Source organism: Glossina fuscipes, unplaced genomic scaffold, assembly GCF_014805625.2.
Source record: "Glossina fuscipes isolate IAEA_lab_2018 unplaced genomic scaffold, Yale_Gfus_2 117, whole genome shotgun sequence".
NCBI lineage: Eukaryota > Metazoa > Arthropoda > Insecta > Diptera > Glossinidae > Glossina > Glossina fuscipes.
In genome coordinates, this window is record NW_023998460.1 from 632,856 (window position 1) to 659,814 (window position 26,959).

The 26,959-nt window shown below is 34.9% G+C and overlaps 1 protein-coding gene across 1 annotated transcript in view; it reads right to left on the reverse strand.

Moving 5' to 3' along the window:
• Positions 1-12,074: 12,074 nt before the first annotated feature.
• LOC119640279 overlaps positions 12,075-26,959 on the reverse strand; it is an 88,171-nt gene continuing 73,286 nt past the window's right edge. Inside the window, exon 14 of the mRNA XM_038038188.1 lies at positions 12,075-13,983. Within this exon, the coding sequence (XP_037894116.1) occupies positions 13,642-13,983 (342 nt within the window). The 3' untranslated portion in view covers positions 12,075-13,641. The remainder of the gene's footprint in view (positions 13,984-26,959) is intronic.

Below are 26,959 nucleotides of genomic sequence, written 5' to 3' on the forward strand. Positions count from 1 at the left end.
AATCGTATGATTTTGCGGTACCTTTGCTTGCTTTTGCAAGTACAGGCAGAATCGTATGATTTTGCGGTACTCCCTTTTTTTCCTTTTGCTCTTGCAAGCATAGGCACAATCGTATGATTTTGCGGGATCTATGCTTGCTCTTGTGAGAGTAGCGGCAAGCCGTTATAGAGAGAGCAACAGGAAGAAGAAGAGGGAAATGAAGTAAAAAGGAGAAGTCTGTCTGCGTTTCAAAAATTAAGTGAGAGGGGATAGTTCTGAGTTGAAGTCAGTCTGAGGCAGGCTCTCACTGAGTGCGGTTCTTGTTATTTACAGCAGTTCTGTTAACATTTCACATGGTGCTTACCTTTTATTGTTGTGTGTTTGAGTGGTAACGACAAGATGGTATGGAAAGAAATATGCTTTTGATAATTTAAAAAAAAAAAAAAAAAAAAAAAAAAAAGGAAAAAGGAGGAATATAAAGGAAAATTCTATAACAGCCTTTTTTGTTCCTAAAACGAGGAAGGAGAATAATCAAGAGGACAGTTCTGTTAACATTTCACATGGTGCTTACCTTTTATTGTTGTGTGTTTAAGTGGTAACAACAAAATGATATGGAAAGAAATATGCTTTTAATAACTTGGAAAAAAAAGGAGGAATATAAAGGAGATGTCGCCAGATTGTGTCCTGCACATCGGAATAGTTTATCTAATCTAACTATTAAAAATTAAAAAGAAGATCAAAGTAAACTTTGATTTGATTTATTATAAAAGAGATGTGAAAATTAATATGAGTATTAAAAATTTACCAAGAAGATCGAAGTAAACTTTGATTTAATTTATTATAAAAGAGATGTCGCAAGATTGTGTCTTGCATATCGGAATAGTTTATCTAATTTAACTATTAAAAATTAAAAAGAAGATCGAAGTAAACTTTGATTTAATTTATTATAAAAGAGATGTGAAAATTAATATGAGTATTAAAAATTAACAAGAAGATCGAAATAAACTTTGATTTAATTTATTGTAAAAGAGATGGGAGAATTAATATGAAATGACAATCGGTCTGCGTGGTGAGTTGGTTACTGCCATTTAGCCAACACGAAAGAAGAACTTTGTCACCTAATTCAACTACTTGTACGGAGATCCTACGATTGTGAAACTCTGCTGTGAAGGGTGGAAAAGGCTTATTGGAAGGAGGAACCCAGAGTGCCGATGTAGCAGCTACCGCGGCCGACCCTGCACCGACGCCTGTACAGTAAGTTAGTTAAGTTTATTTAATTTTTTTTTTTGTTTGTTTCCCCAATGCGTGGCTAAGCGCGCGCTGCCACCGCTGTGGCTGGAAAAAGGGAAGGGTGTGCATATGATGGCACGTTAGGGAAGACTCCAGACGGTGACAGACGGACTTACGGTGGACAGACGGACGCTAGACAACTGACGCGACGTTTCCTTGTATTGTGCATTTTTTTTTTATTTTTTTTTTCTTTGTCTAAAAAAAAATTTTAAATCCTCAGCGGCGAGGAAAGAAAAAGAGTTTCATGACAGATGTTAACGTTTGCTTCTTGTTGTTGTAGTTATGTGATGTTAGTAAAGCTACGCGAATATTTTTGCTTTATTATTACATATTATTTGTTTTTGCTTGTTATTTTGTATTTTGTTATTACAATCATAAATATTGCATCAAGTTGTCAAAAAACCAAGCGCAATGTAAAGACGTAGTTATTCTGCTTTTATTTCCTCTTAAGCTGCCATTATATACGCCTTGCAATATATTCGATCTTTCACGAGTACATGTTTTCAAACTTATCTTACGTACACATTTCGGGTTGGCGGAACCTCACTCTTTCGTTGCCACATACTGGCTGTCTTCGATATTCAATTACTTTGTTCGTTCAAGACGTCGTAAGCAATCGAAAGAGAATCGAACTTACGCTGTTTACAAAAGGGTGGTGCCTCTAACTAACTTGGGATACGAATGAGCTATTTTAATCTACCATATAATAATATTAGCAATCGTGAAATAGCAACTTAGCCTAATTGTAGAATTTATTTGTTTATTCTACTACTTACAATGTCGTTAGCCGAATATAAACTGAAGTATAACTTAATTAAAAATTACTAATAATATGCAACATCATCACATTACACAATAATTTGGGACGGAAGGATGTGTGTTTGTAATAAATGAAAGGAAAGTTAAAGTATTTGTAATCTAAATAGGCACTACAAGAACTTATGCAAGTGCAACAAATCTTAAATTCAAAATGTATGTAGATATGTATTGTCCTGTGTTACGAGAAAAAGGAAATTTTATTTATAGGTACATATCCCCATCGGAACAAATTTAGAAAAATTGTTATGACTATTTTAACCCGCGTTCAAATAAAAATACGAAAAATAGTCCATTTGTTACGTAAAATGATCTTTTTAAGCATGCCAGCAGACATAACCAAGAAGTCGAATAAGTGGCCATAATTACAGTTACGTTTAACACTAGAGAATAAGCCACTAAACTCTTGCGAATTCTTTCTAAACCCGACAGGGCAGACGGCATGGGTACGGCATGGCTTTAACGGAACCGACAAAGAAATATCTGACAAATGCTGGTTATAAATAATCCCCAAAGAGCCACTTATATCTTCTTAATCTAAATCCCAAGACAGACAAAACTTGATTATAATTTGTTTTGGAAAATGAGCGAAGATTAATTGTACATTGCATCATGTAGCCGAAAACTTCTTTAGGTGGCACAAAGAGATCCCTGTGCGATGTAAGTAAATGAATATCCCAAGAATATTGTAATAAAAAAGTTATTTCTGCGGTACTGAGTACAGTACGGATGTTGTATATATGAATGATATTTAGTTTATTTTTATTATTCGGTGTACCGCGGTTTAGCGCTATGCTGCTCGGCTTCTGTGCGCCAAGTCTAACCGTCTCAGGGAGTGCCAATGAAGCTCGGCAAGAGACGTTCTCTAACTTAGAACTTGGGCGGATTTAACGCCTTGTATTTTCAGCGAGTTAAGCGCTTGATTGAATTGTTTGATAGCAATTGATTTTATTCAATTCTTACCTGGCTATTTATACACAAATTATTACACTAAATTATTCTACCGTAAACAGATAGTAATTGTTTTGATTAGGGCGCCTGGCATCGTATTGCATTACGAAATGCAATACCCAGCCAGTTGAAGTGCGACAAAATTTTTGTTTTACTTTTTTTGTTACAGAATTATGCAAATTTAGCATAATTCTGTCGCACTTTAAAGTGGATGCATACGACGGTATGCGATCACACTACAATATACTCAGTCCTGCAACGTATTATTGCCATTAATAATGTAATAACGTTGGAACAAACCTAACCCACAAATAATATCAAAAGCGGAACTACGGACACGCGAACGGTATGTAATGTTTACTATCATCATTGAGAACCCAGGAGAAATAAATTAAAAGATTAAAATCGCCCAGCAAAATCAGCTTATCACAATTGTGGGTAAAGAACAATATCCTAGGCACGACGAATATAGGAGCCCGTTGCATAGACAAAAGTAGGCATATTAATTTCAACGCAAAGGGAAGTAATTGTTTACCGCAATTAACATTGTCCCACCAGTTTTGTGTTTTCTGCTTCATCTAATAATTTGAATATCGGAATATAGAGGTTCACCATTATTATTCCTCGGCTTGAGTCAAGTTTAAGTAAATCGTATCACGCGGTAGTAATTAAAGGTATGAATATACGTATTGCGTAATTTCGTATCTAATGTCACTGGAGCGGTGTTACTTGAGGGATTTCCGAGTTCCTTATTAAAATAGTGTGAGGACACAACTGAGCACATATAATTTGATCAAATAATGTAAACGCTACAAGAATTTTGAAAGATGCAAACCTCCTTGCCACCCGGGGTTGAATTTATAAATACAGCATCTTTGCAAATCTTTACCAGATATGTTGCTTAGGTATCTTTCAATCGCTTGGAAGTATAGACCGATAATGGGAACATGAATATAGGATTGCGAAGGGTTTTATATCCAGCTGGTACGCTGCTGCATTCACCGCGGAGGTCCCTCTCGACTACCGTTGAAAGTTCTCGTATATCTAACAAAATGCACAAAAACATTTTGTGGAAAATTCATGTGGTTAACCAAAAACGCCTAATAAACGCAAAATTCGGTTTGTTTACGAAGGAAAATTCATTGTCTGTGTCGTAATTCATCAATACGCGCAAAAATTGAGGAGTCGGTTTAAGTTTTGCCAAACAAACAAAGTTTCGTGGTTAGGCAGAACCGTTCTAAATACCCTGTTTAATTGTTAGCATAGGCAATTTTGTTGTCAATATCGTGATTAATCCAAATGCGTAAAAATTAAATAACCGGTTTAACTTTTGTCAATGGCAAATTCACGTGAGAACTTAATATTTTGGTTAAAATAAATGCAACTACATTTTACGCGAAGAATCGGTATCGAGCTTTCGTTTGGCTTGCAATATACTATTAAATCTTATGCACAATCTCTTCAGGTTGGTTATTCGGTCTTGCAAGTCCTAACTTCATAATCGCAAAATATATCGTTGCAAAAAAGCTTGCATCGTATAACAACAATAGCGTTAATTTCATGCTGGGCAATATTTTATGTATATCTATAGCGTGAAATTCATTTTTATAATGTGCAAGTTTTTTATAGAAAAACTTAAAGTCAATCGATCAAAATCTTTGTTTTGTGTAACATTTACTAATGACGCCTACAAGTCTCTGTTCGCCGAAAGAAAAGAGAGGCTATTTCAGTTATAAGCACGTAAGCATATCTATATATGCTTAATCATCGCATCCACCATTGACGGCTGCACCCTGCAATCATTGTTTTATACTTACTCCTTATTCTACCCATTACCGTTTTTGTTTGTGAAAAGAATACAAAAGGAAGGTGTAAGCAACGCACAACGCATAACGCAAACATTGTGTGGTGCAGTTAAGTTGACGTTGACCAGTCAACACCAATATGTTTTAATCGGTACTTTTAATTTTGGATTATTCACTTTGCTCTAAAAGAACTTTTCTGTGGTGCGTGATTATTATATCGCGTTTCAACAATCAAATTACAACTGCCGGTCAGGAAAGCAATCCTGTTCGAATAATATCTCTATGCGAAACGTTCAGTTTTCCTTAGGTTTAATGAATTCGTTTACTATTTACTAAGCATTTCCCCTTGCTGCAATTATTTTATTATGTTTTTCTCTTTCACCCAAATTTTTTAGTGGCTATTTGACTATTTATGTTTTAAGGATATCCTTCGCTGTCTGCAGCGTATCCATTACTGCGTTTCACCTTACCATGTTATGTAGTTCTGAGAGATGGTAGCTGATTACAATGCCGCAAATGTTGGCGTTTCGTGCACACTGCTCTCGAACTAAGAAACGTATCAATTATAAGGGTAATCATTTATCTAATTCGATAATTTGTTGTTCCTATAAAAAAAATTACCAAATCCACCCTCTTTCGAAATGCTGACGGTTTCGCAGATATATTATCTTTTCATTTCCTCTAGAAAGTTTCCCTAAATTGCCTCCACCCACTTCTCAACCAATAATCAAACAATTGACTCTATTGTCTCAGTTTCAACCAAAAAGATGGTAATTCCTGAAATAATCATCTCCCCTTCCAATATAAAACCTTCAAATCCCGAAACTGTGACTCCCACATCACAGAAAATATTCCGTTCGATCACGAAATGATCATTGATTGCAATACTTCCTCTAACTTATCTCAAAACTCTAAAGCTCTAAGTCAAATTCTACCATTCAATCCGCCACACGCTTATCTCGCGCCCTTCGCATGACTATTGTAAACCAAAAACACCCTCGGGTTCGCACCCCTATTCTCTCCCAATCAAAACTGAGAATAGCTAAAGTTAATTGCACTAGCATCCATAACAAACTAAAACAGCTTGAACAATACATTCATTATAACGACATCCCCGTGGCCCTTCTTTCTCGAACTTTCCTTCAACCTCATGATTCTTTTTCTATTAAGAATCATAACGTATTTGGATTTCGTATCTTGCAAATTGTGTACCTATCAAAGCTTGCAGCTGCACGATTTACACTTCCTTTGGGGAACTCGTGATCATTAGTTGTTATATACCACCTAATTGTAATGTTTCTGGATCTGCAATTTATAGATGATTTTCTTTCACATCTAACATATCTGCATTAATATGTGGCGACTTTAATGCTTACGATGTTAGTTGGGGTAGTCGATCCTCCAATTCAATTAGCAGGTAAATTCAAAATTTTTTAGAAAAGACCAATTTAGTCTTACTAAATAACGATGATCCCACTCAGTTTGGTTCCGTCTCTTTTGCCATAGATCTTTCGATCTGTGAACCTAATGTAAGTTCTCTGGAAGATCCTTAACGGCACCTTAAGTAGTTCTCACTCTCTCGAAATTGGTCTTCATTTGCGTCCTATTACCCACTGCCACTGATATCAAAACTTGTTTATTTAACAGTTCTATCCGTAATATTCCAAATACCATCCGAACTCTTCGAGTTGTTTCTTTGATAGATTGTCCAAGTCTTGCGCTTATGGTCTCAACCGAGAGTCTTCTAAAAAATCCTACCGTCCTAATCGTTGGTGGAACACCGTATGCAATCGAGTAACCGCCAAACTTAGGCTCGCTATAAATAAATGCAATACATCTCCTTCTAGATTAAATTTCAAACTTTCGGCCGATTTTAAAAAAGAATATACTTAAACTCTCAGGCTGGAAAAACGTAAAGATTGAAAACATTTTGTGAAAATGTCAATTTCAGAGGCATCGCTTCTTCTCATTGTTTCATTCCCTCACAACTCTTTAACGAGGTCTATGATAAACTTGCTGGACCTCCTGGTCTTGTAACCCCCTCTGATTCGCTCGATGAGGAACTTGATAATTTTTTCTTAGACGACATATCTCCCTGGGCTCGATAAAGCCATTAATCTCTCAAAAGATTCAGCTCCGAGCTTAGACGGCATTCGTTACAATCATGTCAAAATCTTCAACAGTGAAAACATATTAATCTTACCAAAAGCATTTAGCAATATTGTAATTACCAACTATATATCCTCTTCCTGGTACAACTTCCAATCTTTATTTCAACGAAAAAAAATAACTCACCAGCTAATCTTAATTCCTACAGATGCATTGCCTTAGTTTCCATCCTTAGAAAAATTTTCGAAAAAGTGTTACATTCACGTCTAGCAATCTTCAATTTGGTTTCAGACGTTACAGCTCTGGTTTGTGGTCAACAATATAATTCAGCTTTTCCTAAGAAACACATTCTCATTCTCTGCTTTCTGGACACCACCTCAGCATTTGTTTCTATCAATATCAAAATCTTAAAATCTATTCTTTTCCCTTTGAATATCCCTACCAAATTTTTCAATTTGTTATATAACCTCTTTTTCTATAAGAATGTATTAATTAACAATGATGATGTTGTTGTACAAAGGACACCTTATATAGGTGTTCCTTAGGGATCTATTTAGCATCCTCTTTGCTTTAATTTATACATTAACTTTCTCTTTCTAAAAACAGTTCAAGCCTGGGCTATGCTGACGATTTTGTCATTTTTAGTTCCAACTCTGATCCAGATTTGTGTGGACGCAATTCGCAATCGTCCTCGACTTTGTTTCCTCTCGTCCTCAATTACTTCAACTCACAGTTTCAGTCAATAAGACCAAATGCTTCGTCTTTCCCAAAAAAAAGACTCCATGGTTACTCTTCTGCTCATCTATGGTTCTTCTCAGGTAAAACTCATCCCTACATATTAGAACTCACTTCCTTATTTTATAGCCTCACGTCTAATACATTTTGTTTTCGCTTTCCTTGGGTGCGCCGGCACATAGACATTCTTGGCAACAACATTGCAGATAAAATCGCATCTTCTAGACCATCTCATTTTAATGATCATGCCGCGATTTCAACAGATCTGAGGACAATCATTCAATTCTTTCTGGGCAACCGCGATGGGGTAACTCACCTTATGGTCGTCATTCATACTCTTTATTTCCACGAACCCCTTGGCTTATCTTGAGATGTAATGGTCATCTATTCAAAATTAACATTACGAAATATCATTTATGTGGAACCAGACATGTGGAGTCTTACAATCTACTAATTATACCCTATTTGTCTGTCCGAATATTACCATCTCTATTCACCATTCCAAATTAAGTATTTGTGGTCTTCGTGACCACAGCATTCTCGACCTTTTTCGTTCTCGCAGTTTAACAGCTTACGTCGCAATTTTTTCTTATTTTGAATCATGGCGTCAATACATACAAGCGTTTACAGCCAATTTATGAACCTACTCTCTTTTACACTTTTTTACTCTCACGCCCATCAATTCCTTCATATAACTTTTTATGCTTATATACTACATTGCATCTTATCCATCGGAATTTATTTTTCGTTCTATTCTTCTATCCTACGTGACGAAGTAGTAATACACGTGAAACTATAAAAAAAACACGCCGTGCGTATAACACGCAGGATTAAAAAAAAAACTTTAATGAAATAATCACTTAAATAATAAATGCCACATAATAAATTACATCATATACCAAATCTAACCCCAACTTTACCAAAACCCTAACCAAGCACTCTGTGTTCACATTGCGCCTTTTTACACATTTTTCAGTTGCTGATTCCCTGAAGAACAGAAGAAGAGGAAGATTGTAGCTGAATAAATAAAGAAAACAAACATACGAAAGAGTACGATAGAAATAAAAAACTTTTAAGATCTTTTTCTGTCTTTTCGTTTGTTTTGCTTTCTCTTTTTCTTTCTTTTATTACTTTAAACACTTAAGCATAGAACGATTGGGGCTGTTGTGTGGCTACGTTAATATTTCTGTGCTTATACATGTCCATTTACATTGTTTTTCAAAACCCTCGCTTAACGCAAAGCTAGGTTGATAAACTGAGCACATGTACTACATTATAATGGAATTTCTTTTCTTATTAAAGGCTATTGTCCTCTACCATATTTCTTTCCGTAATATAATTACTTATTTTTTGTTTTTTCATAAACGTGGATGCACATTGAAAAAGATATGGCAGTAAGACTTCTTTCTTTGTGCTTTATCAACAAGTGCATTTTGATTCTTATTTCTATTTCCCCTTTTTTTATAACATATATTTACCTTTCTTGATTTAACAGCGGTTATTTCATGCTTCACTTTAACCAGTAAACTACAATTTTTTGTTTTGTACATTAACAAAAAAATTTTTCATTTGCCTTGAAGAGAAACCGGAAACACACCTCTTGCGAATATATAAAAATCGCAAATTATTTTGCTAATCGTATTCGTATTAGTTGGCAGACCGATTCAGGAGATGATTCTGATTCTGATCCAGGAGATGATTCTTCGGAGTATGGTATAAAAACTCTACAGTGTCACCATTCTAGGTACTAGATTGCAAAGAAAACTTACGGAGATTTTAGTGTCCAAGAAAATGTCCGACACACTTTATAATATCCTACCCTACTACTCTTTTCATTAGATACTTGTATCGAAAATATTTTTAAAAAAACTATTATCCGCTAATACGTGGCATCTACCACAATTAGTTTAGAATTAACACACTTAGCTCGTCACATTCTACTCCCTTTTATGCGATACCCATATCGCTGGTTTTATTACGAAAAACTTAATCCATGAGATCGCGGTGCCTACCGCACTCATTTTGGAATTAATTCATTTGAGGGATGTACAAAGTAGATCTACATATTCTGTTTTGTTTGCCTTATGACAAATAAGCACAAAACCTCAAAAAACTACAAACACATAATTTAATCACTTGGAACTTTGTGTGGCCATGGCCGTATTTTTATTATATCTTCAATTACCCAACTATATCATGCATCCAAAGTTATACACTTAAAAACACAGCAATGCAGTTCAAATGACTAATACATCCATTTTCTTTGTTAATCGAGAAGTATAATTATATACTGAACCGTATGCTATTAGAGCAAATATGAACTTTAGTGCAGAACTGCTGGAAAATTCTGCGCAAATGTTCTCAAAATTTACTACCAAGTAAAACCTTTCTAGACTATCACACCAATCGCATTAATTTTTCTGTCTTTTTTAAACGAATGGTTTTTAATGAAATTTGAAATTTTGTTTACAATAATGGTAGATTTCTAGTGTTCAGAATTGGGCCATAGATTCAATAATATTATTATTCTAACAAAAACTGGGCACTTTTTGACTTTTTTATGCTATTCTGATAAAGAGTCCCATTTGCTTATAATTGAGAGTTGCGGTACAAATTATAGTCCTTTCGGGTAGTATGCACGAGAGGATGGAGGTGCGATCAACCTTGATCGAGCTGTTTCATACTTGTAGCTAAATAGAAATATGTCACGAAAAATGTAAAATACACCACAGGAATGTTAATATCATTTATTGTAGCGTAATTTTAACTTAATATTTATCTGTAAACATTCCGCCAGTATATTTTCGCTAAATTTCATTGACCGACCGCATATTTTGCGCTTTAATTTGCAACTATTGCTTTATAGCAACGTCTTCTATCAAATGAGGGGAATTTTTGGCTGATTAATTTTAACCGAATTTGTAGCCAATTTTTGAGAGTTTTCAGTAAAAATATTTTTTTTATATAAAATCCAATGTTGTTTTGTAAATCAATATTTTCAAAGAATTCTGGACTTTAGCGGATGTTGATGAACATGAGGCCCACAGACAATGTAGACATGCTCGGTACGTTGGGAGTCGAAAATAAATGTCGTTCTCAACTATTCAGAAATTAAGTGCGAGCGAGCGTTCCACTCGGTTTACCAGCGCTATATTTATATATTCTTGAGGTGATGAGTAATTGTAATTTTCTCTTAGGCGAATGGATTTTGTTTCCTCCGTTGTTTGTAATTAATGATAACTAAAAAACTAAGGAAATAGAAGTTGTAACAATTTTTCTTTGAATGGATTTTAAGCTTAAGGAACAGATGTGATAAAAATAAATCTATTTCAAAATTATAATTTTTTTTTTCATTATTTCTGCCTTATTTTTCAATATACAGTTTCTTTCTGTTTGGTTTTTTTTTGTTTTATCTTTAATCAACCGCTTTGGTATATATTTTGGCTAACATTAATATAATTTCTTTTTTTAAATATTATTTTCTATTTTTCATTCCTTTTCGTATAAAGCTTTATTAACTACTTATAGCCATATAGACATTATTTTTTTCACATATAAAAACAATTTTTCTTCGGATTTTTAAAAATGTTATCCTTTAATTCTTCTTATTGTCACGGTTAAATCTACATACAAATACATGTAATAGGTAGGTTTGTTATAAGTTGTTTCATTTAGGATAGTTTGCTATGTGCGTTATCTTCAATCTCTATATACCATCAAGAATTTTATTAATATTTAGCTAATGTATTCATATCGATAAAAATCTTACTATCATTAAAATATTTTAAGCTTTAATCTGTCTGGATGGTAGCAAAATGTAAAGAAAGCCAGTAAAGTCCATCTTTATTCGTTTCTTATCATCACAAATTAAGCATTTCACGATTGATGGAAATATTAACTGAGAACGTGTTTTAAAAAGCATAACATTTTTTATGTGTATATAAACGCGTAATTAATTGACTAATGGAATTTGTATAGAGTAATAATGTTTTTTAATTGGCTTGCTTTTCCATATAAAGATTTATATCTATTTGTTCTAAATATATATATCTAGTAAACGTGCATGAAATATGCATTAGCGTCTAGGTATGTGTATATATAAATTCATGTATACAACACTTGTTTAGTTACTGTTTCATAGGTATCTTAAAGCTACAGTAGTACTGCGCGAATTTTTTCGACATTCGCGAATGGAAACGTGCGTTTAGTTGTTAAGTTTTACAAAACTCAACGTCAACGTGTATATATGAGAGAGGGTGAGATGTTCTTTCTAAAAAAATTCCAAAAAATTAATACAAAAAGCACATGACCTTTGATTGGAAGTTGAAAAAATTTATTTCATCTTTTTTAAATTATTTTTTCAATATAGTCCCAAAAAACATTCTTTGTAAATAAACTTTGTTTTGTACTTTCTAAAGCTTATTGGAAAAAATTAAACGACTTTTTCAAATTTTCACAGAAAAATGTAGGCAAGCGATTCATAAACATCTATTAAATACATTGTGACTTATGAGATATCGTTTGTTCAAGCTGGTTTATGTATACCTATCTTATCACTTTGGATCCTTAAATTCGAAAAAGCAAAACAACGTGAAGTCGCTTTCACTTTGAGCTTTCCAGACCATTTGTAAATAAAGCTCAGTTTAATTTAGAACAGCTGCTGGTATGTGATATCAATGCCGATAAAGGTGATAAAGGTGATTGGTTCGTATATCGAGAAAAGATAGAAAATTTTCTAAGGCGATTCCAATTACGTTGTCTCGAAACAAGCGTTGAAGTTATATTATCCGAACTAGTAAAGCTGCAATTTGAAGATCAAATTAATTGAAACAACTGGCAAAAGTACAAAACGCAATTATTAGTTTTTTTCTTGTTTTTTTTTTTATATATGTTTTAATATATAATTTTTCAAGTTCGGCAAACCAGAAAATCTAATAAATTTTAAAATATATTCGTGATGTTCTTTTAAAGTCAATTAAAAAGAACAAAGGTTTAATATTCTAGCCGTTTTAGTTTTAGCTTTAGTTTTAATATTTATTTTCATTTAAAGTTATTTAAAGCTGAAACCCATGCATTTACTGCAGTGTGTGCATACATACAAGCCTGCTTATAACAGAATATTTCTCTCTTGACTGCAAAATCTATTTCTAAAATAACTTTAAGAAAAATATCTATTATAGAATAGAAAAAGGTTGCCAAAGCGCGGGTGAGGGGAAAGAGGCAAAAAGAGGTAGAAAAGTAAAGTTCGTTAGCCTGTCAAAGTTAAACACAAGAATCCATTCAACAAATTGTGTCTAAATTTTTAATATTCGTAACACTGGTTTTAAAAATTTTCTCAGTAGCAACGTTAAAGTACATTGATTTTCTTAATTCTAGATTAATTTATTTGTTTATATATATGTAAGTGTATATACAATAATAGTAGTTCTTATTAGTGCTAGTTGATATTATTGTCTTCTTTCTTTTATGTTTCCATAAATGTTTATTGTCCAGCATATCTCCTTTAATTACTTTGGTTATTTGTTATTTTACTTTGATTTTTTAAACAAAACAATAAAGCATCTTTAACATTAGCTAAAGACTTTCACTATAAATGTGTTTTTAAATACGCACACCAATCTTTCGTAGAAAATTTTTCGTATTTGTATAAATATGTAGATATGTGAATAATAGACGACTCAGATAAACACATTTTGCTTTGCTTTTTTTTTAATTTTCTATACAAAACAAATTATTGTCTTAAACGTTAAACGCTTTCCAAAAAGAATTGTTAAACTGTACAATTGAATGAATATGCAATGCTTTGTGCTTCGCAAAGTTCCAATAGTTTCAAATAAATTCTAGAACTTGACAAATTTTTTGATTTTACTGTTGTTATTATGTTTGTTACATACTGTATAAGTGATAATGGCAACAAATAGCATATACAACCTTTTTAGCGATAATTTTCTACGTTCTATTTGTTGCTCATTTCCTCACTGTGATAGTAATCGACATTCATAGGACTTTGATTTTGTATTTTGTGGAATGTTTTGATATTTCCAGGCGTCGTCGCCATGTTCAATGCTATATGTGGCCCTCCGCGATGGAAGTCATGCTTTGAAGTTTTTTCGTCATTTAGCGGCCTAGCATGCTTTTGTATTTGCTCGAGTATCCAAGGTACATACTTTACGACATTCGCATAAACACCTGGTAATTTGGGATTAGCACAATTTATACCCCACGAGACAATGCCACCTACAAACCATTTATCCTTTTCACCCGGGTATGGACAGAGTAGAGGGCCGCCAGAGTCACCCTAAAAGTTAAAAAAGAAATTAATTTATCTATAAATGTTTTATCAAGTACATCATAACTCGACCAGTGTGAAATGTGTACGGTCCATATAAACCAACGGATCATAGAACATTTATTGATAAATGAAGCGTACATACGTCGCAAATATTGAACGTAAGAGAGGTATGACTAGGTCGTTAGGGTGATAAGGAGCTCAGAAGGATATTGGTTTCAACCGCGTCTTATTATTCTTATTACCGCAAATACAAACAAGTGAACTGTCGGAAACATATATTAGGTAGGCTAAATCATTGAAAGCTAAATATGACTGTATTTATGTTCCCGAATTGCAACGTCGTAAAACTAAAATAAGACTAAATAAAATGAGTTCAATATTGTTAAAGCAAAATCTAAGATTCTTATTTTAATAAAAGAAGGCGGAACAACGAAAACTGGAATTATGATTAGTAAGAAAATTAGTTTCTTTCATTTTGCAATGATCGACCATATAAATAAATTATAAAAATAATTTTTTTTGTTTTAGATACTACCATTGAACTCAGAGCTTGTATATATTATCTTATGCGTAATGATATATATAAATAAAAAACTAACATTAAAAAATGTTTTTCTAAATGACGTAATCTTTTACGTGCGACGTGAAAGGAAAGCAGAAGATAAATGTGTTACTTAGCGTGAAATCAACAAAATTCACCCGTGCAGAAATATGCGTAACTGCAAATGAAGCCTGGGAAATATTTACAAATCTCTATCAAGCAAAGACCTAGCTAGGAAAGTAAAGGTATTTAAGAAGTTTGTGAAAAATTTGCAATTGAACAAACCAAAAACCTTCAAGACACTTTGGATGAGTTAAAAGAAATCGATATTGGAGTGTCGAATGATATGTGAACCATCCTATTTCTCTGCATTCTTCTCGGTGAAACGAATAATTTTGTTGACGACCGAAGCTCAAGATTATTCGCGAAACTAGCAAGTTTGAAAAACAAAATTTTAGAATAAGAACATCGCCGGAGCAACAAGTTACACAAAGAAGAGCACGCATTCGTCATTTGGGGTAATACACCCTAATATATATAGTGAAGTAGAGTGTAATGAACAGGATGAGGAAAGGAGTTGAGTCAAGTATGTGCCTCTACTATGAATGCAAAACTTGGGCATTACAAGTTTTAAAAAAGCTTTTTAAAGTTAATTCTGATATAAACGCAAATTTTGTGGTTCAACAAGGAAAAGGTCTCTTAAAGGTTTCTCACACTTTTTTATATTCACAGATAGTTTTTGAAGATATGTGATTATTTATTTTCTGATGCGTGAGTCATATATTCAGGCAATACAAAGAAATGGATAAATTGTACATTGCAAAATGTATCAATACCAACTTTGAAGAGTTTATAGAACATGACTTGCATGATATGAACCATGATTTGACACCTTGCTTTGCATCTCCGCAGAATGGTTAACCAGAACGAGCAAATCGATCTAAATGTCTCCTCATTGTTTGAGGAAATCTCAATCCCAATAAATCTTCTGAACCTGTAGATACGTAATCGCCGCCCAAAAGAGCTGACAAACACTACTCTTTATAAAATATCGAATGGCAGACGTCGGAGTACAACCTGCTAGGCATGTTTCGGCGACAATTGTGGTGGATAAAAAGGTAAAATCGAAACTTCTACATAAATATATACATATATTTGCCGGCTGTTCAAAACACTCAATAGCGTATAATACGTACTGATGCCTACGCGAACTCATAGACATGTTTACTTTATGACTTTACAACTAATACTAAATACAATGAGAGTTGCAGTTTCAAATTTTTTGAAAACAATTTTGATTATGGTGAAAAAAATATAGAGATGGAAGACAATCATTGGTTTATATCCTACAATTGTGGGTATAATAAATTTGTGCCGATCTATGTAATAACCTGGAGGATGAGTTAAATCCATTTAGCATTATACCAACCGGTTTCCTGAATTTTTTTAAATTATTTAAATGAAATTTCGTTCGCACACGGCCACAAAGAAAAGGGATTGGATGCGACGAATTTTTCTACCACTCTCCCCACAATGGCTTATCTTGACACAGTTACCTAGTAAAAAAAAATTGCAAAAACGTCAAATATTTCCGCATTTTAAATTGCAGTGAAAAAAATAGATCAGATAGGCAGATATTTTGAAACCGCTTACATGTAACCATTCCAACCAAAAGGGCCTTTGTAAGGAGAACATGAACATATAATGATTGATAATGAGACATGACTCATAATAGTACTTTGACATAAAAAAAAGTTGGAAAGTTATAAGCAGAGATTCAGTAAACTTCAGGGAATTGATTAAGTCATGTCTGCCCGTTAGTGTGCCTGTGTGGTATGTGGTGTTGGTACTCTCCTGAAGGTATTGACTTTATATTTGGTAGAAACTTTGTGAATAATAAAACTTAACTAGAACAATTTTTAATCACTTGGATCAGTTTTTTTGGATACCATTCCATATAAGCGTTCTCATGAAGAGTCGGCCATTTGACGAAGAGACTACACTTTTATTATTTTATAATGAAAATTTGTCCTTAGTTGCAGTTTATAATAAAATGTATGAATAACTATGCTAGGTGAAACAGTATAGGATATAGGAGTATAGGTTAGGCCTTGCCTAACCACAATAATTGATAGTGAAAAAAGATGAAGTACCTCGAAATATAAGTCTACGGCGAACCTATTGAATATATACCACGCATTGCAAAGAAAGCTAAGGGAAAGCGAATAATCAAACTAATCACTAAAAACTGAAAAAAAAACAGTACGAGTTAGGTGACGAATTGGTGAAAAAATGGATGTGCTTTACAATTCAAGCGAGCGCAAAAACCGGGTAATCTACTTTTGGACCGCGAGAGCTCTCAGCTGTACCGACAACAGTGATTAAAGCAACAACAACACTAACTTTGTGTTTCAAGTACCAAATTTCTGGCCAACTGTTTTCGCAAATAATTTACAAAGAGTGTTAAAACAATTACCGTGTGCTACATAAATATCAATAAACAGAAGCGTAATTTAGCGAAAAAGATCCAGAAACATCAAAAGGCTTTACAGGCCACATAGCATCAAGATCGTAAACAGCAATATTTACGCTTTGCATAGGGATAAATTATATTGCAGCACAAATTGTTAAAAATCGCTAGAAATTATGAGCAAGGTGATAGCGACAGCAATCATTGCAATAGTTCCAACTTCAACTTCATAACAACTTGGAGCTTTGCACTCTACGTGGTTTAGCAATCCCCGGAACAATTTATCATTTGAAACATACATAGTAGCTACTGTGTTAACATCGTAAACAGTTATCATACATCTGTTAATTGTACACCTACTTAGAGGATTTGGTTTCTAAGCGATCATTTTTGATCTTTTCTGATTTGATTGCATTTCATCTCCTGCTGGCAGTTGTGTAAATTGCTTACCAGTGCTGTACGTGGCAACCTTTCACTTGTTAAATTAGGTAGTTTGGGACGTTGCTCGTTTGATTGCGGTTTTTTCGAGCATCATCGTTTCCGATGTGAAGTGTTTATACACACCTTCTCTTGCCAAAGCTAGTTTAAGTGACAGACATGTCACCTGTTGGTTATGTGACGGCCCTACTCATACAAAATGTCCTGGAGTCGTTGGCAGTATTGCGGATGTCGTTGTGGACCCTTCCGAAAGCCTGCGGTGGTCATTTCCTCACTGTAGGAAGAGGGACATTGACATTTGTCGTCTCTTTCTCCAAACGAAGGGAATCTTGCCTGAAATTGCATTTGAGCCATTTGAAATTTCTTCCTCAGATGAGTTAGTCGACCTTACGTCGCCAAATCTTCTGTTGGCGATGCGTGGCCGCCCGTACCGACACCAAAGAAAAACTTAACAAATCAGCTCGGTGGGGAAAAATCCAAATCTTGGTATACCTATTATTAATAATAACGCAATTGTTACTTAAATTCCCAATAAGACCGCTAGAGTCAGAGAGCGTTGTAAACTACTACGTCTCAGTTATCTCAGCAGAAATCCCGTCTCTTACTTACTCTGATCCGCCTAAATCTCGAAGAGAGCAAAATGAAAAAGCATCGTTCTCTCTAACTCATTCATTCAAGTAGAGATTCAATGTCTATTTTTTCCCCAATCCAAAATAACGCAATCTCAATGTTCCACCTAGGAAGTCTATATTTGTCTTTAGGCTTCAAGGGAAACCTCATGAAAAAATTCTATGGGTTAAACTAAGCTGGGTTAGCATCTTCAAATTGTTAATAGCTCAACATAGAGCTATATCATCTTATCAAATTCTCGTACCCACAGTTAATCTTCAGCCTAAGTCCGAGAACAAATCCCGAAATAAAATCTCTGCAACTACAAAAGACTGAGCATGTCCTTAGGCCCATTATCTATTATTTATCAAAGCTTACAAACAAACTTATCTAACCTCAATTAGTACTGAATTTTTATTGATGGTTTTTACTGAAACCTGTCTGAAACCGCACCTTTAATCGTCTGAGATTTTTCTACATAATTTCTATGTTTTTAAAAAGACAGGATAGATCGAACAGAGTTGGTGTTTTCATTGTCATTTCGGTAATCTTTCCATTCTGCTTGCTTGAACTTCTGACTTGTTCTGAATGTAATTCTGCGAATTATGATAGCCTGGTATATCATAACTCTTCTTCTTATTTCAAAGTATGCTTTTAACAAAGCTAATAGTTTACATTTCCAAAATTTGCCAACATTGAACGTGGTGTCGCTGCTAGTATCGATACCATAGTATCTCCGTTTTTGGCTGACTATTTTCAGATATTTCAGTAGCAGTTTGTAACGTCCGCGAACAAAATTCAGGGAGGGTGTTTGTCAGTCCGTTTTTACCACAAGTATCATAATAACGGCATGCTAGCCGTTAGATATGCAAAAGAGCAGAGAGAAGGAAAATCATGCGAAGAAATTCGGTTTTGGCTTTCTGCTTGTTTTGCTGATCAGTGAGTCGTAAGATAGCAGCACAAATGTTTGAAAGGTTCCTTGCAAAAAAGTCTGCGCGGTAAAGTCGAGTAAAAGTGAAAAAAGTAAAATAAAAGAATGCAATCCGTATTGTTTAAAGGGAGAAAAATTAATGAGAAGCTCACTTTCCGCAGTTAAAAATCAAATGATTTCATGTGTCAATCGCTCCTACTATTTAATGTAAAATATTGTAACTTCGTTTTGTACATGAAAAATGGGTTCGCTTACAAAGAAAAAAACATTTGCTGAAACATCTATCAATTGAAAGGACAGTTTAAGGACATTATTCAAAGAAAGGCGGGAAGGGTAGAAAAGTGAAAGAAAAGCTGCAGTCAATGGTTATGCAAAAGACTGTGCTTAAGTCCTAATACACGTGTTTGGGTGTGTGTTTATATGAAAAACGGAACATTCAGATAGGCAGAGTACAGTTTACTTGGCTGAAAAATGGGTCGTAGAATATGAAAAACTCCTGTTATTAAAATTCGTGGACCGTTAAAAAAACTGTAAACTCCGTGTGACATTCGTTGACCTTTGTTTGTTCATGTGCATGTTTTGTCAGATGCTTTGAAAAAAAACGGGAGAAAAGGAAGAGAAAAAAAAAGGGAATTCAGTAAACTCTCAGTTAGTTGCATGAGTGTGAAAAGTTTAAGAGATGAAAGGGTTCGAAAAGCTTGGTCGCAAGAGGGCCGCTCTTTTCTCTTCAAACGGTGAGGCAATTACAAGTTCTTTGTCGCTCAGAAATAAACGGGTAAAGTGTGACGTTGAAAAGTAGCAGCGTGCACTAAAGAAAATTTTTAAAAGAAAGAAAAAATTTAAAGTTTTTCTGCTGCTTTTTATTGTTTAAATGAAGAAATAAACAAATGAAAAACTAATAAATGTTAGAATTGTGAATTTAACATTGTACGCAATTTATAAGCGGTTGTAATGCATACCATTTCATTTGAAAATACCGTTTTCGTTTAGAATACTTTATAAGAACTATGAAAGAAAATGATATGTGTATATGTGTGGATGTAATTGCAAATATTAGATGACCTTTTTACCATTATTCAGTCATCAAATAAATTACCTATGTACATGATGAAAGTAATAAATAATATATGTATATATAGGTATATAAATAAATTAAATATACATAAACTTAGTTACAACTGACAGTAATAAATGAATCTTTTTTTATTTACACATATAAATGCTTTTATAGTATTAAGGAGAAACAAAACCAAACAGATGCAAAACAACAAAAAAAACAAAGGCAGTAGATTATTTTTACTTAATAAATGAAAGAGGTTTCCTAAGTATATAATATCGAAAAATGTGAGAAAGTTGCTTTGTAAAATTGTGGAAAATTAATAATAAACCAATAAACAGTGAAAATAAAATGTTTACAATTTTTACTATTACGGTTTGCTAGAAGTACTTATGTAAAAAGGAAAACAAAGGTATCAGTAAAATTGCCTATGAAGGGGATCAAGAAATGAAGAAGTGAAAGATTCCAAAGAATTTAATTTACTTTAAGTGAGTAAATAGGAAAATTCATATCATTTGAGGAAAAAATTCTTAATGAATTAATTCGTGAGTAAACGTGCACAAATTCGGTTTAACTAAATAATCGTTTTAAAAAGAAAATTGGAGGATGTTTTAAAAATATTTAAGACAACAATTGCTTATGACACTGAAACAGTTGCTTATTGGAGAGAGGATAAAAACAAAATAAAAAGAGAAAACGCAGCGGTTCTTTTCGTTTGCATAAAATGCGTTCAGGTCTGCCACTGCCACAGGACAAGAAAAATCATCTTGCTGCTGCATTTCGTCTCTAGTTAAACAATTTTCCGAACAACAAGAACTTTGCTACCGGATCTGCCAATCGCCTTGCTTAGTAAAGACGACAATCTTGGATGCACTGCGGCCGCATCTGATATTGTATGACGTTAGCACCAGGAGCAGCCAGCGTGGGCCTGCCACGAGGATGCCACCTCTATAACTGGCTCACCATTATCAAACGGCCAGGTATTCGTAGTTATAAATTAAAAGGCCAGCGGTATTGAAAAAAAAGAAATTGTAACTTGTAACCGCTTGGCTATTAATTTAAATCCGAATGTGCGGATAGGCGAGACACGCTACCGTTGTGGCGGGAGTGCGAGGGTGGTGCTCGCGTGAGGGGACCCTGGACAGATACCGACAGACTAGAACCGGACCAACGAACGACGGACAACAGACATCATAAACGGATTTACGCCGTTTTTTAAGGACCAAATGTTTTTCGATTTGCATGCTCTTTAAATGTATTTAAATATATTTAAATTTAAATTCTATTTGCTTTATTTTTTAAAACTTTTTTTTTTAATTGTTGTTATGCGACACAACATGCCACCACACGTGTTGCAGTCGCTCTACCGCAAGCCGAGCTTGGCCGTAAGTTGCAAGTTCTGATCAGACAACCGTCTCGACGGAACACTTGTCCACCGTGTTTTATTGAGGTTCTTAAAGGCCCAACTTTTCAAACGACATTTGAAGAGCGGGTTTGCATACGATATCAATAATTATGTCAAATATTCTGCAGCTAGACATAGATTTACTTATAGGAATCGCCACTGTTATTCCGGATGCATATTTTTCAAGGTTTGAGGTCGTTAGAGCGTAGTTGCATGCGTGGACCTGATGACGTCTCGTTCTGCATTTTTACGTCGTTTGCGGAAGAAGTATGCGGTGTAATTTCTAATATCTTTAATCATTCTCTGCGAACTGTCGTCTTTTCATGATATTGAAAAAGTTGTTTTTTGATTCCACTGCATAAGAGTGGGATTAGACAGCTGGTTGAGAACTGGTTGAGAACTACCCTCGGACGATTTTCTTTTGACCTCACGGTTCCCGCGGCTTAGGATCCCTTCTATTTATCTTTTATATCAATGATCTTCCATCAGTGATTAAGACCAGTTACACACCAATGTATGCTGGTGATATTAAACTGCTCTCTTTTCTCAATGTGGAGACGTACTTACGTGGCCTACAATCCGATTTGGGCAATTTGCATGATGCTTATTCAATTTTATGGATCTCAGCTTAAAAAACTACAAGGCGCTTTTATTCGCAAGGAGGAAATATTTCATAGATTCGCAAAAATTGAAAATTTTCTTGGACTTGGGGGTAGTACTTGATAAAAGATTAGGTTTCAATATACATAGTGAGCGTACCATAAATAAAGCAAATATTGCTCTTGGTTGATGAAATACAATAAGTTCAGAAGCAATTTCTGCTTTTTGCGTTAAAAAGTTTGAGATGGGATTCGACAATATCTGTGCCACCATAAGAATATAAATGGCTACTATTAGCTCTTCCCTTTTTTTAACCAGTTTAGGATCCGTTGCACAAATTTAAATAGTGTCTATAATTTAATCGCAATATCGAACTCGTTTAGCAATATCAAATTAATGCTCCTGAATCTGCTAATGCCGTATTTGGATGAAATTAACTGATAAATTTAGAGATATTTTTGGTTCGTAAAGTAAATCACCTATGTATAGTATCGATTGTCAAGTGGCTATTTGAAAACCCTGCCCTAACAGTTTAAGATTTTTATATCGTTTGAATGATACCCCTCTGTGTTTATATAAGTTGGCTGAACATGTTTTATCAGCTACATTTGTGACCTTAAATTAAGTACTGTTTTGCTTAGATCTTTATGCACTATAAAAATTGTGAGGACGTTTAGTCCCTTTCCTAAGGCTTTGGCAGCTCAGCGTCCCAGGGAAGGAAAAAACACAAGACCTTTATTGGCTGCAGGAACCTTTATTCTGTAGATTCCCTCTTTTACACTTTATTTTCTTTTGCTAAAACCGACTTCCTACATCTACGACTAAAACGCGACTTAGTCGGAGACTATAACTCCACTGACTTAACCTATTTTTATATCCTACTCTTAACCGCTCCTTAGCCTACACCTAATCTATCCTATTCTATTCTTAATCTACTCCTATTCTATCTTAATCTATTCTTATTCTATGTCTACCCTACTCTTATGCTAGGCCTATGCTATTCTTATTCTGTGCCTATCCTACTCTTATTCTATTTTACTCTCTAGCACTCGCTCTCTCGCCAGCCAGAGACGGAGAGCCCGTGAGGCCCAAAACGAGGGACGACTTTGGGTCCTCACAAGGTATTATAAGCTTTGCTTTACAAGTACTTTATTTGCTCCTATGCAATTATTGGTTGAAATGTTTGTGTCCAAATTCAAATATTTGTAAGTAATGAACCGTGCTTGCACAAAAAGTGGAATAATAATTATGTTAATTTGATAGCAGTGTATACGGCCAGCAAATGGTACTCACAGCCAGGAAAAACGAGAATCTCATACATAAAATATTATATGATATTTAAAATGTTTGGAATATTCTGAGAAAGGAACAGCAGGTTTTCGAACGTGTTTTTAAGTTAAAAAGTATCGAGCATTAATGCAACGGAACAATAACTGTCAGAAGCCCTAAAGTAAGAGTTACCTTTTAGACCAGATATTGCACGTGCTTTATCGATCATTGTCCAGCAAAAGAAAATATTCCATACAGCGATTTGGAGACTTATTTGGTCAAGAGATTAAGAGCGTCATCATATTGATGGCGTTGCTTAGCATATCAATGATTTCCAACTAAACTTTTAGTTTTTGAAAAAGGTCTGCAAATCTTTTAATATATCCGCATGAAAAGCCAAGCAGGTTGGAATCGTAATTGCCAATCCTGCGTTCGTGGGTTGAAATACCAATGCGATAAAGCTTTCTTTGCTCGTAGTTGTATTGAGTGGGCACACAACTACTAGGCTGCGGCCAATTCCCTTTCTCTTTCTCGTGCCTTATTTCTTTTCGACCGTCACCATATTGCAAGTATAGAAGACATTCCCTGAATGATTCGATATATAACTTTAAAAAAATCTTGGTGATAGGTAAGATCGTTGCTACTACCAGTCACGTCAGTTTTATGTGTTGTTTTTGTGGTTTTGGGTATTTGTTATTAAGTGAAAGGTATTCGTTCTGATAACCCTGGCAACTCTGTCGCGCGGTATTGTCGTATATATTTTGTTTCGGCAATTAATATTTTAATTTTTTGTTGAATTTCGTGGCTATTCTGCCTTATAGTGTGTGAATTTATAATATACTTCGAGAAGAAAGTGAGTGAATTCAAAGTAAAAGAAATATTTTTTCTTTACGCTTCGATGCATAGGTTTTTTGCAAACGAAAATTTTGAGCTCTGATATAAATATCTCTTTTTTTTTTTTGTTTTCTCTCTTTTTCTCTGGTTATTTTTTCGGTGTTTGTAGTTTGTTTTGCTATTGATCTCTCGTTACAGTGTCAACCTAACAGAAAAATTTTGAACAAATTGGTTGATAAATTTTTACGTTGAGGATTTTTTTTTTTCCTTTTTTGCGATTTGTCTGTCTGTTCTTTATAATCCACAACTGCCTTTTTGACAGGACATGGAGTGTTTATACACACCTTGTCAGGCGAAAACGGGCCCGGAATCTGATCGATTCGTTTCTTGTTGGCTCTGGGAGCGCTTTGGTCATGCAAAGTGTGTCGGTATTCTCGGCCGTGCTGCTGACGCAGTCGCTGACCCGTCTAAAGGCTTAAGATGGTCATGTCCTGACTGTAGGCAGCGGGACATTGATTTTTATAAACTTTTCACGGAGACCCGTTATGGTTTCTCGGAATTGAGTAGAAATCTCGGCTCCTTGTGGGAAAAGTTTGAGCTCATTAAGTCTAGGTTTGATGAGTGTAGTTTTATTGGACACTCATCTTCTACTCGTAGCGTAGCGTGTGGGACGTCACCTCTGGCTTTCTCCAAATCTAATTCGTTGGTACAAGTTACCGCTCCCTCTAACTCTAAAATGAACAGTAATGTTTCCGATATTGCTGAATCGGTTGGTAGCAAAACAGTTACAAACAAGCCGGTAAGTCCTTCCGTTTTAAGCTACGCTGAAGTGGCAAGGGTATCTCCGCCCAGAGCCGCCATTCACTCTAATCAAGCGCCATCGCCATCGCCTAAAAGTTATGAAGAGAAAAATAAATAATCCTCTCCTCCTGGCTGTTCGCGTGTGAATGCTGGTCACCAGGCTGGGCAAGTCTCAAAAGCTGCCAGTACAAGGGCGATAACCCCATCTATATTCTCCCCAACTCGAAACTCTCCTACCGTGAGCCCCCCTCTTGTTCCAAATAATGACATTTGCCTGACGGCAGTTCCTCCCAGAAAAGCAATATTTGTGTCAAGACTGGCACCTGAAACATCGGTGGATAACATAAAAGGTTATCTGGCGACAAAAGTCCCATCAGTTAACTTAAAGCGCGTTAACATCTTCAAAATAGCTCCTTCTCAATCTAGGGCAATCTCCTCTTTTAAAATATTAGTTCCGACTGAAAACAGTGATATGTTGTTAAACAAACCGCGTGATCGACCCCGTAATACCAAGGCAATAGTCTTGTCGCCTTCAGAAAACTAAATGTTTCTGCAGGCCCATTATCCCTGATTTATCAAAATGTTAGGGGCCTAAATTCAAAAACTCGTTCTACTCTTCTAAATTCAACGAGCACGGAGTTTTTCTGTTTGGCCTTCACTGAAACTTGGCTGAAACCCGATCTTCATTCGTCGGAACTTTTTCATAATTATTTCCAAGTCTTTAGAAATGATCGAGTGAATCGCATTGGTGGTGGCGTATTAATTGCCATATCTGCGTCAGTCCCGTCTAATTTAATTGAATTTCCCACTTCTCCTGTCGTTGAATTTATCGCTATTTGTGCGAATATGCCTGATAAACATCTATTTGTAACCTGCTCCTATATTCCCCCAAATTCTGATATCTCCATTTACAAGAAACACGCTGTCCTCATTTGTGAAGTGGCCAAGCTATCTAGACCCACCGATTTGGTCGTTGCATTGGGTGACTTCAACTTGCCTCAAGTCACTTGGTTTTACAGTGATAATTCTGGCTGATTGATTCCTACTTCAACGTCTGATAGGGCTGTTGTGTGCTTTAGTGAATTGTTTGATCATAATTTAAGTCAATATAATCGTACCCCTAATTGTAATGGTAGACTGCTTGATCTCTGCTTTGCCAATTTTCCCGAGATTAACGTAAATCGTTGTCCACCTTTTAGTTTACCTGAGGATCCTAATCATCCATCAGTATGCATTTCCTTTCATCTTATGAATGATGGTTCGTTGAAATGCCTTAATGTGCCAAATCAAACTTTTTTAAATAAATATTATGATTTTCATAAAATCAATATTGTATTGCTAAAACATCGTCTTTCACATTTGACGCTTGATTTCTCAACCGGGAGTGTTGAAAGCTTATTGCCATCGTTCTACAATACATTAAATCTAGCTATTGCTGCATCTGTTCCGATCAAGCAGTGTCGATCTCGAAGCAGGTGTCACCCGTGGTTTAATAAGACAATTAAATATCACAAGAATAGAAAAAACTCACTATTCAAAGAATATTCGAAAAGTGGCTCTGCGCTCGACTATTTCGCTTACTCGGTGGCGAGGCATAGATTTAACTCCCTCAACCATCATTATTACTGCAGATACCTTCAGTTCATTAAATCCTGTCTGTTTGCTAATCCTAAATTCTTCTTCAAATTTGTTAACTCTAAAAGAAAAGTTTCCACATATCCCTCTCATGTTTCTTTTAATGGCTCTGATTCCTTGGATGATTTTGAAATCTCAACTCTATTTGCTGAATATTTCCGACGAAACTTTTCGATTGCTAATTTCGATTTATCAGCAAACTACCCATATCCTATAACTAACTCGGTTTCAATACCTAACTTGGTTATTTCGGAAGATGATGTTTTCAAAGGGTTGAGTTCTCTAAAATGCAGTTGTTCGCCTGGACCTGATGGAATTCCATCATGTGTACTTAAATCTTGAGCTGTCGAGTTATGTGGTGTGATCTCAAAGATTTTTAACATGTCCTTGTA